Here is a 21,527-nt window from a genome sequence, read left to right as displayed (position 1 = left end):
TAGTGAACATTGTGTAATCATCAGCGAACATCCCCACTTCTGATCTTATGGTGGAAAGAAGGTCATTGATGAAGCAGCTGAAGATGGTTGGGCTTAGGACACTACCCTGAAAAACTCCTGCAGTGATGTCCTGGAGCTGAGATGACTGACCTCCGACAACCACAGCCGTCTTCATTTGTGCTAAGTAGGAGTCCAACCAGTGGAGAGCTTTCCCCTTGATTTCCATCGACTCCAGTTTTGCTAGGGCTCCTTGATGCCACACTCAGTCAAATGCAGCCTTGATGTCAAGGGCAGTCACTCTCACCTCACCTCGGGTGTTCAGCTCTTTTGTCCATGTTTGAAAATAAGGCTGTAATGAGGTCAGGAGCTGAGTGCTCCTTGTGGAACCCAAACTGAGCATCAACGAGCAGGTTATTGCTAAGCAAGTGTTGCTTGATAGCACTGTCAAATGACCCTTTCCATTACTTTACTGATGATCGGGAGTAGGCTGATAGGCAGTAATTGGCCGGGTTGGATTTGTCCTGCTTTTTGCGTACAGGACATACCCGGGCAATTTTAATTTTCCACATAGCTGGGTAGATGCCAGTGTTGTAGCTGTACTGGAACAGCTTGGCTACGGGAATGTCAAGTTCTGGAGCACAAGTCTTCAGTACTATTGCTGGAATATTGTCAGGCTCCATAGCCTTTGCACTATCCAGTGCCTTCAGCCATTTCTTGATATCACGCGGAGTGAATTGAATTGGATGAAGACTGGTACCTGTGATGTTGGGGACCTCTGGAGGAGGCCAAGATGGATCATCCATTCGGCACTTCTAGCTGAAGACAGTAGCAAATGTTTCAGCCTCATCTTTTGCACTGGATGTGCTGGGTGCCCCTATCGTTGAGGATAGGGATATTTGTGGAGCCTCCTCCTCCAGTGAGTTGTTTAATCGTCCACCACCATTCACGACTGGATGTGGCAGGACTGCAGAGCTTAGATCTGATCCATTGGTTGTGGGATCAGTTAGCTCTGTCTATCACTTGCTGCTTATGCTGTTTGGCACACAAGTAGTCCTGTGTTATAGCTTCACCAGGTTGACACCTCATTTTTAGTATGCCTGGTGCAGCTTCTTGCATGCCCTCCTGCACTCTTCATTGAACCAGGGTTGATACCCTGGCTTGATGGTAATGGTAGAGTGGGAGACATGCCGGGCCACCAGGTTACAGATTGTATTACCCTGTATTATCCTGGTTTACATGAACTTCTAATTTCCAGATTTAAATTCTCCCAACACTACAGCTATTATGAGGAGGTCTGTAACTACTCGCATTGTTTCCCCCTGTTGTTTATTTAGCTCTCCCTAACTGATTTTACATCTTAATTTTCAGAGTGAAAATCCTCTCTCTCTCTCTTATCTTTATCCCATCCTTTATTTCAGAGCCATTACCTCCTTTTCTAATTTGTACATCTCTTCTAAGGTCAAGTATCCTAAAATATTTAATTTCCAACATTGCCACTCTGCAATTGAGGCTCTGCAATGGCTGTTAGATCAAACCCATTAATTTCTATATGGGGGCAGGGAGGCTGAGCAGCATTGGACAGGGTGGGGTTGGCGGAGGGAGAATGGAGAGGGAGGAGGCTGAAGTAGTTTGTGCCTGTATGCAGCAAGACCTGGACAACATTCAGGCTTGAGCTAATGAATGGCAAGTAACATTCGCACCACACAAGTACCATCTCCAACAAGAGAGAATCTAACCATCTCCCTTGACATTCAATGGCATTACCATTGCTGAAACCCCCACAATCAACATCCTCAGGGTTACCATTGACCAGAAACTGAACTGGACCAGCCATTTAAATACTGTGGCTACAAGAGTAGGTCAGACGCTGTGAATTATGCAGCAAGTAACTCACTGCTCAATCTGTCGCCTGTCCATCTACAAGGTACAAGTCAGGAATGTGATGGAATACTCTCCACTTGCCTGGATGAGTGCAGCTCCAACAACACTCGAAGCTAGGACAAAGCAGCCTACTTGATTGGCACCTCATCCACCAACTTCAATATTCACTCCCTCCACCATCAACAGTGGCAGCAGTGTGTACCATCTACAAGATGCACTGCAGCAACTCACCAAAGCTCCTTCAACAGCATTTTCCAAACTTGCGACCTCTACCACCAAGAAGAGCAAAGGCAGTACAGGATAAGCCCATGTTTCCTAACAAGAGGTGAGTACTGAAGAATCCCCATACATAACTCCAGCGAATCGGTTAGGAACCTTTGTAGACAATCCACAATGGAGCTGGTATCCTTCAGAGAAACAATCTTGCTTCTAGCAACCTTGGAAGACTGAAAATGGTTACCCCCATAAAAGGGAAGGAAAGAGGGAAGAGAACTAGGTTCAGCCTTAAGCCCAACCACAGAACTCTCCAGCAGAAAACAAGTTCCAGAATCAAACTCCCTAGCCAGAGTCCAGAGTGTTAAATTCACTTTTCATATATTGAGTAAAGGATGAATCTGGAGGCAGTCTTTTCCTTAATACAGATTGATTCACAAAACCACATAGTACAGGCACAGACTCCCCTTTTCCTCTTCCTACACCGACGTACACCAGTTCTTATATTCTTAAGAATGATTCCCTAATCTTCCCCAAGTTAGTAACAGCTACTCTCACTTACAAACTAAAGCATGCACTTCATTGTAACAGGGATCCAAAATTAATACAGAGGATGCCTCGCAACCTCAGAAAACCAACTATCAGATTACAAAATGAACTACAAATAACATCTACAGCCATTACCACTCCCTTTGACTTTTGTTCAATTACATCCTTGTTATTTAATCTCTCTTGCTCTCTAACCTGGCCCAGACCTTTCATTTCGTTCTACTTCCCCCTTCCGCTTTCAACAACATAAAATCAAAAACATTTCTACTTCCCTTCAGTTCCGAAGTCATATTCGATTCAAAACGTTAAATGATTTTCTCTCCACAATTGCTGCCAGACTTGCTGAGTCATAGAGGTCTACAGCACAGAAAAAGGCCCTTCGGCCCATTGAGTCTGCGCCGGTCAAACAAGTACCTAACTATTCTAATCCCATTTTCTAGCACTAGGCCCATAGACTTGTATGCCATGGCATTGCAAATGCACACCCAAATGTTATGAGGGTTTCTGCCTCTACCACCCTTTCAGGCAGAGTTCCAGATTCCACCACCCTCTGGGTGAAAAAATTCTTCCTCACATCCCCTCTAAACCTCTTGCCCCTTACCTTAAATCTATGCCCCCTGGTTATTGATCCCTCCATCAAGGGAAAAGTTCCTTCCTGTCTAACCTATCTATGCCCCTCAATTTTATACACCTCAATTATGCCCCCCTTCAATCTCCTCTGCTCCAGGGAAAATAACCCCAGTCTATCCAATCTCTCCTCATAACTAAAGCTCTCCAGCCCAGGCAACATCCTGGTAAATCTCCTCTGCATTCTCTCTAGTACAATCACATCCTTCCAATAATGCAGATTCCAGAACTGCACGCAATACTCTAGCTGTGGCCTAACCAGCGTTCTATATAGTTCCAGCATAACCTCCCTGCTCTTATATTCTATGCCTCGGCTAATAAAGGCAAGTATCCCATATGCCTTCTAAACTACCTTATCTACATTTCCTGCTACCTTTAGGGACCAGTGATCCTCGGTACTTCCCAGGGTCCTACCATTCATCGTGTATTTCCGTGCCTTGTTTGTCCTGCCCAAGTGCATCACCTCACACTTATCCAGATTAATTTCCATTTGCCACTGATCAGCCCATCTGACCAGCCCGTCAATATCCTCCTGTAATCTAAGGCTATCCTCCTCACTATTTACCACCCCACCAATTTTTGTGTCATCCGCGAACTTACTGGTCAACCCTCCTACATTCAAGTCGTTTATATATACCACAAACAGCAAGGGACAAAACACCGATCCCTGTGGAACCCCACTGGACACAGGCATCCAGTCACAAAAATACCCCTCGACCATCACTCTCTGCTTCCTGCCACTCAGCCAATTCTGGATCCAATTTGCCAAATCATGCGCTCTTACCTTCGTTATCAGTCTCCCATGCGGGAGCTTATCAAAAGCCTTGAAGTCCAAGTAGACGATGTCAAATGCATTGCCCTCATCTACACACCTGGTCACCTTCGAAAAATTCAATCAAATTGGTCAGACATGACCTCCCCTTAACAAAACCATGGTGACTGTCTCTGATTAATCCCTGCCTCTCCCAAGTGTAGATTAATTCTGTCCCTCAGAATTGCTCCCAATAGTTTCCCCACCACCTAGGTTAGACTGACTGGCCTGTCGTTCCTTGGTTTATCCCTTCCTCCCTTCTTGAATAACAGTACCACATTGGCTGTCCTCCAGTCCTCTGGCACCTCTCCTGTGGCCAGAGAGGTATTGAAAATTATTGCCAGCGCCCCTACTATCTCCTCCCTTGCCTCACTCAACAGCCTGGGATACATTTCATCCAGGTCATGAGATTTATCTATTTTTAAGCCTGCCAGACCACTTAGAACCTCCTCCCTTTCTGTGCTAATTTCTTTAATGATATCACAGTCCTTCTGCCAGATCTCCATACCCACATCATCTCTCTCACTTGCCCTCTTTTTACTCTCCTAATTTCTTTTTCAAGTTCACCCTTACACATTCTATATTCCTCTAGGGCTTCTGTTGTTTTGAGCCCTCGGTATCTGCCATAAGCCTCCCTTTTTCTCTTTATCTAATTCTGTATATCCCTTGAAATCCACTATTCCCTGGATTTGTTGGTCCTACCCTTTGTCTTTACTGGAATATGTTGGCTCTGTACTCTCCACATTTCCATTCTTGAATGAGTCCCACTGCTCTGATGCAGATTTACCTAAAAGTAGCTGCTCCCAATCCACTCTGGCCAAATTATATCTGATCCTGTTAAGATCGGCCTTTCCCCAATTTAGAACTCTGATTTCTGGCCCATCCTTGTCCTTTTCCATAACAACCTTGAATCTAACGGAATTACGATCACTATCTGTAAAATGCTCCCCCGCTGGTACCTTTACCACTTGCCCGGCTTCATTCCCTAAAATTAAGTCCAGGACTGCCCCCTCTCTTGTAGGACCTTCTACGTACTGGCTTAAAAAGCTCTCCTGGATGCATTTTAAGAATTCTGCTCCCTCTAAACCTATCACACTATGACTAACCCAGTTAATGTTGGGGAAGTTGAAATCCCCCACTATTACTACCCTATTATTTTTACACTTTATCAACAATAGTTTCATTACTGAGGCAAACTTTAAATTCCAGATTTTTAATTTTTGAATTTTTAAATTCCACCAGGGGCTGTGGTGGGTTTTGAACCCATGTTCCCCAAACTTTAGCCTTGGTTTTTGGATTACTTATCCAGTGACATTACCACTATATCACCATCTCCCCTTAGCTTTTCCAGCATTTTCGATTTTTATTTAAGTAACATCTTCCCACATCTCCATCCATTCTCAGATGCAGGACACAGATACCAATGCCTTTTGTCAAATAAAGTATGGGAAAGATGCTGTCCATAAGCTCAAGGTGACAGACATAGCCAAATTTGCCATTGCAAACAGCCTACATCATCAATCATACCACCAGTCAGGGTTCTACCAGTGTCACCAATGGTGCCAACAACACTTTGATCCTCTTCACCCAAACTTTTTGGAAACTGTCAGATCATACACACCAGCCAACACAAAGTGACCGAGACACCTTCAGGTACTTATATCAGATTCTCCTAATCTGTAATTATCTTCAAAATAGCAGCATCCTCTGCTTAAAGCACTTAACTCTGAAATCTCTTTTCATCCTCCTTCTTCTAAAGTTAAGGTTATGCCCTCAGTTTGCAAAATCTATGCCTCTGCTGAGTGCATGAACATTTATCTTTTATAAACCTTTCACAATCTTAATTATTTGAAGAAACTCAGTTTTGCTCCAATAATTATTGCCAGCCTCTGTAATCTCACCTCACAACCAAAGTGCTTAATCCCAGCTTTCATTATGAATGTTGTTCACCCTCACTAATGCTTAGATGTCATTCTCTTAATTTGGTAACCAGAGCTCTCTGTACATAGTACTCCAAATGAGGTTGGATCTCTGATTAATAGCTCATAATGTCCTCTTATTCTCCAGATTAGTGATTTTATGAGTTTGGAAGCGGGTTAAAATCTGCTTGTCTCCAAGAAGCTAACAGTTTGTTCGATTCGAGTCCATTTTGCAAAGATGGTTCTCACTTTGCTCCTTTTAATTGCTCATGACTTGTTGCCAAGAATTACCAAAAATGTATAATTGTCAGCTTCGTCCAATAAATAGCAGTATATCATATTCAAAAAACTTAATTAATCATGAAGTCTGCATAAGTTTGTGAAAATCATGATATGGCTTCCTCTCAAGCCTGTTGCCATACAGATAATGACAAATGTCTCAAAATGTGTAATAATATTGATGGAGGTGGCGCAGGTATCAGTATAAACCCTCATGAATTGTACCTGGTTTAAAAGGTTAACTTTTAGGAGTGGGGCAAAAACAAAACAGAACCACTTTGTGTCACATAACTAGCCCCCACACCCGCTAAAACATGTTATGCAAGTGCTGCTGAGTGGCACTCATAATAATCAAATCTATATTCCTGACTGACAGCACATTAGCATTCCAGTTTCATCAACTGTAGAGTCAGTTTGGCTTAGTTATTCTGAATCAAGAGATTTCTATGCACTAATGGGTGCTGCACTTCCTACAGGTAACTATAAGTAAAAATACTTCATTGGCTGAAAGTACTTTAGGATGCCCTGAGGTTTGAAAAATTCTGATTACCAAGCGTTCTTTTTCCTGCTCCAGTTTTGGTCAGAGTCTTTGACCGCCTTGTTCCCACACTCTTAAAAGGTGCTCCCAAAACTTCTCTCGTTATCTTTATTCCTTTTTGTAAAACCACACAAAATGTCCATTTAGTCACCTTAGTTGTCATCAGCGTTTAACACCAGATTTCATTTCTGAGGCACTTTGCCATATTTTATATTAACAATCTTAAATAAAAGTTTTTATTGTTCACCCGGACAGGAAGGAGGACAAGAATACATAATAAACTCCCAAAACAAAATAGGAGAGCAGCAACCCCAATTTCCCAAACTTCAGTCACTTGTCCTGGACAACCTAAATCTAAGGCATTGTGACTGGATCCTTGGCTTCATGGCAAAACAGGAGCCAGAGATTGTGACTGACTCTTATTAGACATTTAGAAATATCAATGGGACACAAACAACTCTTTTCATCACTCTGACCCCATCCTGGAAGGAGAATTACACCTCTCTGAAGATCCCTTTGGGTCCATTAACCCTCTCCTCAATTTGGCACAATGGAGAACTTCCAGACACACTTCAAATGGATTCAGGGCACAAGCATAAAAAAAGGATTGCTAGGCAAGGCCAACTCTGCCACAAAGACTGTATTACAATCTTACACCAGTAAGTTGACAAATTTCACTTCACTCAGTATGATCAATATTGCAATCTTCAGTAATATTTCAGACTCCAATATGAGCAGACTCTTTCTTCACTCCATAGCACACCTGGCAGACATATTGTTGGAAAGTTAGAGTTAACAATTAAACTGAACTGAAGAGCCATAACTACACTTGGAACAACAAGCTTTCTAACGATAATAGGGAAACGGTGGGATGCCTATGAGCAGGAAGAATGGACGGATGGAAGGAAGGATCCAACAGAGGGCGCTGGTGAGAAGTAACAAGCATTCTGGGAGAAGTCACCACAGACACCGCGACTCAGGAGGGAATTGAGGAGAAGGACTCTTGCATTCAACAGGAGGAAGAGCATCCAACAGAGGGCGCTGGTGAGAAGTGACTGAAGCATTCTGGGAGAAGTCACCGCAGACACCGCAACTCAGGAGGGAATTGAAGACCCCCCACTGTCAAAGAACGGAATAGCCCCAAACATTACATTGCTGTAGTGTTTCCATCCCTCCCTCCTCCTCAAACCTAAAAGAAGAGAGGAAGAGGCAGTGCCTTCAGGAGTGCACCAGACCTGCGAGGGACAATCTTCTGAAAGTGGATTTTAAAGAAAAAGCAGCTGATAGGTGGGTAAATCCTGGGAGCAGACTCGGAGGAAGGAACACCGGAGCGGTGAGTATAAATCTAGCTTACCTCGGGGATTCGCGGCCTTGTCTCCAGGGAGCAGACTCGGAGGGAGGAGCACCGGAGTGGTGAGTATAAATCTAGCCTACCTCGGGGATTCGTGGCCTTGTCTCCAAGGAGCAGACTTGGAGGGAGGAGCACCGGAGCGGTGACCTCGGGGCACAGAGTAACTGAAGCCAAAACTGAAAAAGTGACATCACAGGAAAGCTGTGACCTGATTGGTTGGTAGGAAATCTACACCAAATTTGAAAAAAAAACACTGCAAAGCTAATTAATAAATTAATTATCTAAGTCGATATGGCTGGGCAGGGGATGTGCTGTAGCTGTATGATGTGGGAGCTGGCAGATCCCATTGCGAGCCACAGTGACCACATCTGCAGCAAGTGTTGGTTGCTGGAGAAACTCTGGCTCAGAATTGATGAGCTGGAGTCCGAGCTCTGGACGCTGCGGCACATCCGGGAGGGGGAGAGTTACCTGGACGCTTTGTTTCAGGAGGCAGTCACACCCAGTAGATTATACCTCAATCAGTGGTCAGGGTCAGCAAGGTGTGCCTGCAAGTGAGGAAGTAGAGGGATCTTGTGTTCAGGAACGAGGAGCCTCAGCTCTTGACCTTGTTCAACTGGTACGAGGTACTTGCTCCCTGTGTGGATGAGGAACAGGGCTGTAGGGAGGATGAGCCAGCTGACCACGGCACCGTGGCACAGGAGGCCATTCAAGAGGGGGGAGCAAAAAGACAAGTGGTAGTTGTAGGGGATTCTATAATTAGGGGAATTGATAGCATCCTTTGTAAGCAGGATCGAGAGTCCCGCATGGTATGTTGCCTGCCCGGTGCCAGGGTGAGGGACATCTCTGACCGGCTTGAAAGGATATTGGAGAGGGAGGGGGAGGATCCAGTTGTTGTGGTCCACGTCAGGACAAATAACATGGGTAAGACTAGGAAAGAGGACCTGTTTGGGGATTATCAGGAACTAGGAACAGAATTAAAGAACAGGTCCTCAAGGGTTATAATCTCCGGATTACTACCCGAGCCACGTGCAAATTGGCATAGGGACGCGAGAATAAGGGTAGTAAACACGTGGTTAAAGGAGTGGTGCGGGAAAGAGAGGTTTCATTTCGTGAGGCACTGGCATCAGTATTGGAACAGGAGGGATCTGTACCGTTGGGACGGTCTCCACCTGAACCAATCTGGGACCAATGTCCTAGCTAAAAGGGTAAATAGGGTGGTCAACAGGACTTTAAACTAGAAAGTGGCGGGGGGGTGGGGGGGGGGGTGCGTGGAGGGAAGGGTAAAACTCCAAGAAGTATGACTAATGGGAAACAATGCAGCAGGTTAGCATGTGGGGGAGGTGGATTCAACTTCATGGAAAATTATGAAAAAACTGAAAAGAAAGGAGAACCCAGGAGAGGCTATTAAAGTCTCCAGAACACAAAATAGGAAAGAGTGTTTGGAAAGGGCTAGGAATCTAACTTCAAGCACATCAGATAAAGGGACGACAATGAGAAGGGGGACAGGAAATACAGGACTGAAGCTGTTGTATCTGAATGCACGCAGTATACGAAATAAGGTAAATGAGCTTGTGGCGCAGATTGAAATTGGCAGGTATGATGTGGTGGGCATCACGGAGACATGGCTGCAAGGGGATCAGGACTGGGAGCTAAATATTCAAGGATATACATCCTATCGAAAAGATAGGCAGGTTGGCATAGGGGATGTGGTTGCTTTGTTAGTAAGAAATGAAATTAAATCAATAGCAAGAAATGACGTAGGGTCAGATGACGTAGAATCTGTGTGGTAGAGTTGAGGAACCGCAAAGGTAAAAAAACCATAATGGGAGTAATGTACAGGCCTCCGAACAGTAGTCAGGATGTGGGGCACAAGATACACCAGGAGATAGAAAAGGCGTGTAAGAAAGGCAAAGGTTACAGTGATCATGGGGGATTTCAATATGCAGGTAGATTGGGAAAATCAGGTTGATCCCAAGAAAAGGAATTTGTGGAATGTCTACGAGATGGCTTTTAGGAGCAGTTTGTAGTGGAGCTCACTAGGGAACAGGCAATTCTAGATTTAGTGATGTGTAATGAGGCAGATTTGATAAGGGAGCTTAAGGTGAAGGAACCCTTAGGAGGAAGTTACCATAATATGATAGAATTTACTCTGCAATTTGAGAGGAAAAAGCTGGAATCAGATGTAATGGTATTACAGTTGAATAAAGGCAACTACAGAGGCATGAGGGAGGAGCTGGCCAGAATTGACTAGGAGATGAGCCTAGCAGGAAAGACAGTGGAACAGCAATGGCAGGAGTTTCTGGGAGTAATTTGGGAGACACAGCAAAAATTCATCCCTAGGAAGAAGAAGCACACTAAAGGGAGGACAAGGCAACCATGGCTGACAAGGGAAGTCAGGGACAGCATAAAAGCAAAAGAGAAAGCATACAATGCGGCGAAGAGCAGTGGGAAACCAGGGGATTGGGAAGCCGACAAAGACCAACAGAGGACAACTAAAAAAGAAATAAGGAGGGAGAAGATTAAATATGAGGGTAAACTAGCCAGTAATATAAAAGAAGATTGCAAGAGTTTTTTTAGATATATAAAGGGTAAGAGAGAGGCAAAAGTGGACATTGGGCCGCTGGAAAATGACACTCGAGAAGTAGTAGTGGGGAACAAAGAAATGTCGGAGGAACTGAATAGGTACTTTGCATCAGTCTTCACGGTGGAAGTGAAGTAACATCCCCAAAGTTCAAGAGAGTCGGGGGGGCAGAGGTGAGAATGGTGGCTATTGCCAAGGAGAAGGTGCTAGGAAAACTGAAAGGTCTGAAGGTGGATAAATCACCTGGATTACACCCCAGAATTCTGAAGGAGATAGCTGAAGAGATAGTGGAGGCGTTAGTGGTGATCTTTCGGGAATCACTTGAGTCAGGGAGGGTCCCAGAGGACTGGAAAATCGCTAATGTAACCCCCCTGTTTAAGAAGGGAGTGAGGCAAAAGACAGGAAATTACAGGCCGATTAGCCTGACCTCGGTCGTTGGTAAGATTTTAGAGTCCATTATTAAGAATGAGATTTCAGAATACTTGGAAGTGCATGGTAAAATAGGGCAAAGTCACCATGGTTTCATCAAAGGGAGGTCATGCTTGACAAACCTGTTAGAATTCTTTGAGGAGGTAATGAGTAGGTTAGACAAAGGAGAGCCAATGGATGTTATTTACTTGGACTTCCAGAAGGCCTTCGACAAGGTGCCGCACAGGAGGCTGCTCAGTAAGATAAAAGCCCATGGTGTTAGGGGCAAGGTACTAGCAGGGATAGAAAATTGGCTGTCTGGCAGGAGGCAGAGAGTGGGGATAAGGGGTTCCTTCTCAGGATGGCGGCCGGTGACTAGTGGAGTTCCGCAGGGGTTAGTGTTGGGACCACAACTTTTCACTTTATACATTAATCATCTAGATGAAGGAACTGAGGGCATCCTGGCTAAGTTTGCAGATGATACAAAGATAGGTGGAGGGACAGGTAGTATTGAGGAGGCGGGGAGGCTGCAGAAGGATTTGGACAGGTTAGGAGAATGGGCAAAGAAGCAGATGGAATACAACATGGGGAAGTGTGAGTTCATGCACTTAAGTAGGAAGAATAGAGACATAGACTATTTTATAAATGGGGAGAGAATTCAGAAATCTGGAGTGCAAAAGGACTTGGGAGTCCTAGTCCAGGATTCTCTTAAGGTTAACTTGCAGGTTGAGTCAGTAGTTAGGAAGGCAAATGCAATGTTGGCATTTATTTCGAGAGGACTAGAATATAAAAGCAGGGATGTGTTGCTGAGGCTTTATAAGGCTCTGGTCAGACCACATTTAGAATATTGTCATCAATTTTGGGCCCCGTATCTCAGGAAGGATGTTCTGGCCCTGGAGAAAGTCCGGAGGACGTTCACAAGAACGATCCCAGGAATGAAAGGCTTAACATATGAGGAACGCTTGAGGACTCTGGGTCTATACTCAATGGAGTTTAGAAGGATGAGGGGGATCTGATTGAAACTTACAGAATACTAAAAGGCCTGGATAGAGTGGACGTGGGAAAGATGTTTCCATTAGTAGGAGAGACTAGGACCTGAGGGCACAGCCTCAGAGTAAAGGGAAGACCTTTTAGAACAGAGATGAGGAGAAACTTCTTTAGCCAGAGAGTGGTGAATCTATGCAATTCATTGCCACAGAAGGCTGTGGAGGCCAGGTCATTGAGTGTATTTAAGACCGAGATAGATAGGTTCTTGATTAGTAAGGGGATCAAAGGTTACGGGGAGAAGGCGGGAGAATGGGGTTGAGAAACTTATCAGCCATGATTGAATGGCGGAGCAGACTCGATGGGCCGAATAGCCTAATTTCTGCTCCTATGTCTTATGGTCTAAGGATGGACAGATGGAAGGAAGGACGGAAAAGAGAGAGAGAGAGAGAGAGAGAACTCAAAGTTACTACATTTCACAAAGCTCTGAAAACTGCACCTGACCATACTGGATATCTCTTAGAGATTTGCCAAAAAGTCACCCTCCTACACTTTCTTGTCATGCTTCTGTATTCAGCTGCCTGAATAATAGTCTGAGAGATCACAAAGACCATGACATGCATTGCAATTCCATAGAACCAAGTCTGCTGAATCTGTCCACTGTTTAGGGAGATATGCTCACAACATGCTGCCTGCATAGCTCTCACTGCCAGCTGCTAAAGTGTGCATCCTCTACAGTGGTACAGACTTCCTACAATAAAGCCATGGTTGAAGTACTTGAGGGATAAATCCAATCTAAATGAATGATCTGCATAGAACCGGAGAAACAACAAGTAGAGTGTGGTCCATTTTTGGGGGCTCAAAGACCCAAATCACCTCTTATGGGAAAAATGCAAACCACAAAGAGGAGACACATTCAGACAGGCAAAGACAACAATTTCAACCTGATTACTACCAAGCAGGAACACCCTCCCTCCTCCCCTAATCCCTAGAAAGATTGCACCCCAGAGATGAGATGAAGATCAAATTGCTCCTTATTGCTCCAAGCAGACACAACCAAGCCAAAAGACGTTAATGTATCAATGCTTTTCTCCCACAAGCACCATGGAATCAAAAGGTGCCACAAATTCATAAGATATGTAAATTGAAAATATCAAATATAATTTAAAAATGTTGAAGTCAAAAATAAAAATGAGGTGGGCACTTCACAAATTAAATTACTTCATCCTGTAGTCACATCAAGGACACAGCACATTTTAAAAGCAGCAAAAAAAAATCTGTGGGGCTGTTACAGCATGACTGCATTTTTATTATGATGTTTAAATCTTGTTTACTGGTGGTAGAGTTATTACTTAGGAACAGTTGCTAAGAAGCAAATAGTGTTGGTGGCATTTAAAGATGTTAAGCAGGCTTAGGACTGAAGTGAAAATAACCCTTCTGGGTGTTATAGACATGCACTGAGAAATGCACTCCATATTATTGTCTCTATAATGTACTTTAACTCGAACATTAAGAGAGAATATGCCTTATTGCGTGGGATATATCTACATTTTATACCAGCTATCCTAATGACCAGCCTACCCAAGGTTGCAAATGTAATGCCAATTATTGTTTATAAACAGTTGTGCAGCAAACTCACATCCATAAGGAACTGTGACAGCATTGCTCAAACTAAATTTCATTTAGGATCTTTAATAACTGATTAATAAAAGGGAGTTATCATTTCATCAGTCTACTCGATTCAAAATCAATGCCCCACAAATGGCACAAAGCTATGATTTACTGTTCTGACCCCAGCCTCATATTTTAAACAATATGAAGTGAAGTTTTGCAGATTGAAATCCCAAGTTCAAAGTATAAAGGAGTAAGTAAAGTGGGAAGTTAATATCTCACAATTTTCAAAATCTCCAGTGAAGTCCTGTGTATTACCTGGTTAGTTCTCGTAATCTGTTCACTTCTGCATCACGTTGTCGGAGTGTTATTTCCAAAATTTGATTCTCTTTCTCAGAGGCCTCCAATTTCAGCTGAATGTTTCGCATTTTTGTCAAGGCTTCACCTACTTCTATAAGAGTAGCAGAATCAGTAAGAATTTGTGTCTCACTTCCGGTAACATTCATAGAGCTCTTTTAAAAAAAAATTAAGAAAACATTTCTGGCCTACCCATTTTGACTCGAGTTGTGTTCATCTCACACTGCTGGCTCTTCTGGAACAGATCCTGTTCTTTCCCCTGCACCAATCTGAGTAGTTGCTTGTTCTCCTCTCTCTGTTTATCTATCACATTCAGAAGCTCTTCATTTTTCTTTTGCAAAGACTCGAGCCCTGTCAGAGACTCTCTCAACTGGGCCTGCAATGTCATATTCATGGACCGCAAGGAGATCACTGCAAAAAGTGAGTGAATCCAAAGACAAAAAGGAGTGAAATTGGTCTTTGGTACTATGCAAAACAGGCAACAGAGAATCAGCAGCTGTTTTACACCCGATCCAATTTTCTTTTCCACTGAATGCAAACGTACATTTTCATACCCAAAGAACTTTGGTATTTATTAAGATTCAAGTAATGGAACATGCATTAGGTTCAACAAAATTAAAAATAAATGTCCTGACATGCTATCTTGTTTTACATTGTATTGTTCCAATTTATCATCCTCCCTTTTTAACATCTTACTTTAACATATCAGTTTTTAAAAAAAGAGGAAGCATATCCAGCATCCCTTGTACTGATGCTCCAAATTGGCCACCTGTTGATACAAGACCATTAGCCTGAGGTAGTCTATTAGTACATCATCTTTTCCTACCATACATAAATCATGCAGAATCAGAGAGTCCTGAAACGTAGATTGGTGTACATTATTCTCAGAAGTAAGCCAACTAAATTAATGGAATCGGTTAGGAGTTTTATTTCATATATGCAATATTATATTGTTATGATATAGAATGCCCCAGAAACAGTAGTGGCAGCAGATTTTGTAATAGCCACAAAAGTGGATAGATAATTGATAAAGAAAAATTTGAATTGTTTTGGATATAGGGCAAGGGATTGGGACTGAGTCAATAGTACTTTCAGAATGCTTGCAAGTTTTAAATTTAAATTGAGCCATGTCACATGATTAAATATGGTTTCAAATGTTATTGTTGCTAATCCAATTACAGTCTTAATATGCTTCTAAAATTCCCAGATGAAAGTTAGAAGTGTACTTTTTTTTAAACCAGTAGTTGTTAAATCATCCAATTAAATAGCTATTGTTATGGTTTCGGTACAGACCAATAATGTTTTTAGTATTTTTTTAAAGAATCAGAAAACCCAGGTATTTACTAAAAGAATGAAGGCACAAGGTTCAGGGTTTAGATCAAAAGGATTTTACCACAGAGAAATCAAAGAACACGAACTATAATAACCACACACTATCTTAGGAATAGTCAATTACATTCTCACTCACTCACTTTTGCAGAACCACTTCATCCAATTCAGGGTCACGGAGAGTCGGAGCCTATTCCGATAGGCAATGGGCGCTAGGCAGGGTACACCCAGGACAGGACGCCAGTCCATCACAGGGCACACACGCACACTGGGGGACAATTTATCCTAGTCAATCCACCTAACCAGTATGTGTTTAGACAGTGAGAAGAAACCGGAGCACCCAGCAGAAACCTACACAAAGGCAGGGAGAACGTGCAAACATCACACAGACAGACACCTGAGGTCAGGATCGAACCCAGGTCTCCAGAGTTGTGAGGCAGCAGTGCTAACCACTGCACCAACATGCCGCAATGAACATAATTACTTATACTCCAAATCTAATGTTTTAACTCCACTTTCTTTCTACCCATTAGACTTACGCCTCAAAACCCTCAAATCAGATACTTATCAAAAATTTGAAGATTAACTTCTTGGTCTGGTAGTCAATGATTCACATACGGGCTGAGATTTCTTGGACCTTCCGTTTACTTCTGGCAAGATTGTCCCTTCAAATCTCCTCCAACTGTCCTAAGATTGCAAACTCCCCGTTCAAAATGGATGTCTCTGACGTCTTAAGTGTAGCCGCCTCAAGCGTAGCCGCCTCAAGTCAGAACTTCCTAGTTCTAATATTCTATAAGAATAAGAGTTTTGTATCTAAAACGCACACACACTCTTTCCCCCCCTTAAATTGGCTATACTAGAAATTCAACTCACTGTTGGTAGAGTCCTTCAGTTAATAAGAATTTTAACTTTTTCAGCCAACACAGTATTTAAACCAAATTCTGCTAACAGATTTGTTTCCTTCACTCCTGTTTGTTGTAATCTCAAACTAAGCTGCTTGAACAGAGAAGCACCTCTGCAATCCACTAACCCCTACATTAACTTCTGGTTGACCCTGCTATTCTATTGTCCATCTTCCAGGCAACCTGATCACATGATTATTTACTGGAACCCAGCTTTTTATTAAAAAAAGAACTCAGATCTTAGTTCTTGAAGGGACCAGCGCCCACAAAATATAGATTCTTTCCCCCAAAGGCACATGTGCCATCACATTATGCTAATCCACAATTCTTCTGAGGGTATTCTCTTGCTTGCTATCTTATTGTCTGTTTTTTAAAAAAATAAACTCCCCATTTGACCATTTCTAAAAATGATACTTATAGAGCACACAACCTCATAAGGTTTATGATTTTCTTCAGCTGCATATTTCCATGCATTTTGGATCTATGCTAATAGCAACATTTGCACTCATTCATAAATCATAAGATAAGGTCATAAGAAATAGGAGCAGGAGTAGGCTATTTGGCTCATCGAGCCTGCTCCACCATTCGATAAAATCATGGTTGAGCTGATTGTGGCCTTAACTCCATTTTCCTGGCTGTCCCCTATAACCCTCGACTCCCTTGTCAATCTAAGATCTATGTAACTCATCCCTGAATATATTCAATGACCCATCCTCCATTGCTCTGTGAAAGAGAATTCGAAAACCATTCTCAGAGGAGAAATTCCTCCTCATCTGTCTTGAATGGGAGACCCCTTATTTTTAAAACCATGACCCCCTAGATTTAGATTGCCCAAGCGAGAAAACATTCTCTCTGCATCTACCCTGTCAAGCTCCCCCAGAATCTTGTGTGTTTCAATAAGATCGCCTGTCATTCTTCCAAACTCCAGTGAGCACAGGCCCAACCTGCTCAACCTTTCCTCAAAAAAAACCCCTTCATCCAAGGAACCAGCCTAATAAACCTTCTCTGAATTGCCTACAACCCAAGTGTGTCCTTCCTTAAGTAGACCAAAACTGTACACAGTACTCCAGGTGCAGTCTCACCAATGCCCTGTAGAATTGTAGCAAGACTTCCCCACCTTTATAATCCATCCACCTTGCAATAAAGGCCAACATCCCATTTGCCTTCCTAATTACTTGCTGTACCTTGTTAACTTTGTAATTCATGTACAAAGTCAGCCAGATCTCTTTCTACTACAGCAGCCTGCAATCTCTCATTTAAATATTCTGCTTTTCTATTCTTTCTGCCAAAGTGGACTTCACATTTTCCCACATTATATCCATCCTCCAAAATTTTTTGTCCACTCACTTAACCTATCTGTATCCTTTGCAGGCTCTTTGTATCCTCCTCATCTTGCTTTCCTACCTATCTTTGCACCATCAGCAAAGTTGACTTCAGTGCAGTCGGTCTCTTCATCCAAGACATTAATATAGGTCATAAATAGTTGAGGTCCCAGCATTGATCCCTACGGCACTTCACTAATTATAATTTGCCAACCTCGAAATGAGCCATTTTTCCTGACTCCATTTCCTGCTAGTTAGTTAATAATCTAGCCATACTAATATATCATCAACTCCATTGGAGTTAGCTTGTGTAGTAACCTTTTATGTTGCACCTTAGTGAATGCCTTTTGGAAATCCAAATAAACCAAGCTACTGGTCCCTTTTTATCCACCCTGCTTGTTACATCCTCAAAGAACTCTGATAAATTTGTCAAACATGATGTCCCTTTCATGAAACCATGATGACTCTGCCTGATTGTATTATGATTTTCTATATGTCCTGCTACTACCTCCTTAATAATGGATTCTAGCATTTTCCCAGTGACATATTAGGCTAACTGGCCAATAGTTTTCTGCTTTCCATCCCCCCTCCTTTCTTGAATAGTGGTGTTACACTTGTGGTTTCTAATCTGTTGATTCCTTACCAGAATCTAGGCAATTTTGGAAGGTTACAATCAATGCATCCACTATCTGTATAGCCAATTCTGTTAAGACCCTAGGATGCAGGCTATCGGGCCCAGGAGACATGTCATCCTTTAGTCCCATTGGTTTTCCTTGTACTTTTTCCTGTAGTGATCATGATCGTTTGAGATTCCTCACTCCCTTTTGCCCCCTACTTTTCTACTATCATTGGGATGCTTTTTGCGTCTTCTACTGTGAAGACAGGTACAAAATATTTGTTCAAAGTCTCTGCGATTTCCTTGTTTCCCATTATTAATTCTCCTGTCTCATTTTCTAAAGGGACCAATGCTCACTTTAGCTACTCTTTGCCTCTTCATATACTTTAGAAGCTTTTACTGTCTGTTTACATATTTATTGTACATTCAAATTTCTCCCCTTTTAAAAAAATTTTAGTCATCCTTTGCTAGTGTCTAAAATTTCCCAATCCTCTGGGCTATTACTAATCTTTGCAGCATTGTACATCTTTTTCTATTTGATACCACCCTTAACTTCTTTAGTTAGCCATGGATGATGCATGCTTCTAATAGAGACTTTCTTTCTCAATGGAATATATCTTTATAGAGAGTTATGAAATATCTCCTTAAATGTCTGCCACTGCTGCTGTGCAGTCTTACCTTTTAACCTCTATTCCCATTCCATTTCAGCCAACTCAGTCTTCATACCCTTGTAATTGCCTTTATTTAAGTTTAAGACTCTAGTTTCAGACCAACATTTCTCGCCCTCAAACTGAATGTGGAATTCTATTATGTTATGATCACTCCTCCTAAAGGATCCTTTATTATGGAGGTCATTCATAAATCCTGTCTCATTATAGATTACCAGGTCTAAAATAGTCTATTTCCTGATTGGTCCTAGAATGAATTATTCTACAAAACTGTCCCAAATACACTCTATAAATTCATCCTCTAGGCTACCTTTGCAAATTTGATTAATCAAATCTATATGAAGCTTAAAATCACCCACAATTATTGCAGCACCTTTTATTTTTCCAAGCTGCCCATTATTTCTTGATTTATATTCTTTTCTAGTGCAGCTACTCTTAGGGGGCCTGGAAACTATTTCTGCCAGTGACTTCCTTCCTTTGCTGTTTCTCATCTCTAGCCAAACTGATTCTCTATCTTGATCTTACAAACCAAGATCATTTCTCATTACTGTGTTAATTTGATCCTTTATTAACAGAGCTACCCTACCTCCTTTTTCCTCGCTTCCTGTCCTTCTGAGATGTTAAATACCCTTGAATATTCAGGTTCAAATCCATGGTCACTTTACAACCACAGCCGGGGTTTTCCAACCAACTTCAGGCAGGAATTACTGGGTGGAGATAAGAAACAGCGAAGGAAGGAAGTCACTGGTAAAAAGTTTCCCTGCCCCCTAAGGATAGCTACACTCTAGGAAAGAACATAAATCAAGAAATAACGAAGGGGCTTGTAAGAAAGGTGGGTGGGATTGGAAAATCCCGGCCCATGTCTCTGTAACGACCATCATATATCACACTCATTTATTTCTATTTGCGCTATCAATTCATCCCTCTCATTACGACTGCTGCACGAGTACAGATAAAGAGCCTTTAATTCTGTCTTTTTACATTTTCCCCCTACTCTGACCTTATTTGCTCATGCACTGTTACGTTTGTAGACCCTATCCCTTCCTATCACACACTGGTTAGCATTACCCAAATCACTATCCTGCATCATTGCCTTTTCCTTTCTCTAACTTTCCAAATCTCCTCTCGCGTAAACCCTCTCTGCAGCCCTAGTTATATGATTAACCAGTCCCAGCGCAGTTCATCTGAAGGCTGTCCCAACAGTATAGTTCCCTCTTCCCCAGTACTGGTGCCACTGCTCCATGAATCAAAACCAATTTCTCCCACACCAATCTTTAGGCCACATATTCGACTCTGAGCTTATTTACCCTATGCCAATTTGCTCATGGCTCAGGTAGTAATCTAGAGATTACACCTTTGTGGTTCTACTTTCTAAATTTATCCCTTAGCAGCTCTTAATCCCTCACAGAACCTCTTTCTTAGTTCTTTGTATGTCGTTGATACTCATCAACAACTGGATCCTTTCCTTTCCACTGCAAGTTCCACTCCAGCCCTGAAGAGATATCCTTAACCAGGGGCACCAGGCAGGCAACAACCTCCAGCACTCAGGCTTCCAGCTGCAAGAACATAATCCACCCCCCTTAATATAATATTCCCTACAACTACCTTCATTTTTTACTCCCCCTTCTTGAATGCCTCCAGCACCATGGTGCTTTGGTCAGTTTGCTAATTCTCCCTGCAACTCCTGCACTCTTTCACAGTAAGAACCCCAAACATGTTGGACAATTGCAAGGGCTGCGGCTCACCCATTCCTACCTCTGGATCCTGATAGCTGCTTCTTTTATGGTCATACCCTTCTGTCGCAGGCTACAGACAAAACCTGAAGTACCTGGAGTAAGGAGTGTGACTGCCTCTGAAATAAAGTGTCCAGGTAACATTGCGTCACATCAGGGAGGGGTAATGTCCAAAGCTCAGACTCCAGCTCATCAACTCTGAGGCTAAGTTCCTCAAGCTGCAGACACTTCCTGCAGAAATGGTTGCTGTAGATCTCACAGGTGTCCACCTCTCCCCCATGCTACAGCTGCATCACATCATCTGCCCTGTCTATTGTGTTTTATTTAACTAAATAGCTGTAAAAAGTTTAGAAATATCACTCAATGATTAATGGTAGTTATGTTATGGACTGGCATACGAACATACGTACATGCAAATTAGGAGCAGGAGTATGCCATTCAGCTCTTGAGCCTGCTCCGCCATTCAATAAGATCATGACTGATCTGATTGTGGCCTCTTTCCACCTATCCCTGATAGATCCTTGACTAACAAGGGAGTCAGAGGTTATCTACCTATCTGTCTGTCCACCTCAGCCTTAAAAATATTGATTGACCCTACCTCCACCTCTCTCTGGGGAGGAGGGTTTTAAAGATTCACGACCCTCAGAAAAATTTCTTCTCATCTCCATCTTAAATGGGAAACCCCTTTATTTTTAAACTGTGTGCCCTGGTTCTGGTCTCTTCCACAAGAGAAAACATCCTTTCAGCATCCACCCTGTCAAGTCCCCTCAGGATCTTCCATGTTTCAATAAGATCACCTCTCAATCTTCTAAACTCCAATGGATACAGGCTCTGCCTTTCAAACCTTT

General features: G+C 42.6%; 1 protein-coding gene across 3 annotated transcripts in view; it reads right to left on the bottom strand.

Annotated features, from left to right (window-relative positions):
- The window catches only part of ccdc14 (coiled-coil domain containing 14), a 94,485-nt gene that overhangs the window by 14,469 nt on the left and 58,489 nt on the right, over window positions 1-21,527 (bottom strand). For all 3 annotated transcript variants that reach the window (XM_078552173.1, XM_078552172.1, XM_078552174.1), the window contains 2 exons: window positions 14,302-14,520; window positions 14,071-14,203 (listed from right to left, as the gene is read on the bottom strand). In XM_078552173.1, coding sequence (XP_078408299.1) covers window positions 14,071-14,203; window positions 14,302-14,520 — 352 coding nt within the window. The remainder of the gene's footprint in view (window positions 1-14,070; window positions 14,204-14,301; window positions 14,521-21,527) is intronic.

This window comes from Cetorhinus maximus, chromosome 11 (genome assembly GCF_964194155.1).
Source record: "Cetorhinus maximus chromosome 11, sCetMax3.hap1.1, whole genome shotgun sequence".
Lineage (NCBI taxonomy): Eukaryota > Metazoa > Chordata > Chondrichthyes > Lamniformes > Cetorhinidae > Cetorhinus > Cetorhinus maximus.
Note: the sequence above shows the minus strand (reverse complement) of the source record. Positions and strands in the feature narration are given on the sequence as shown.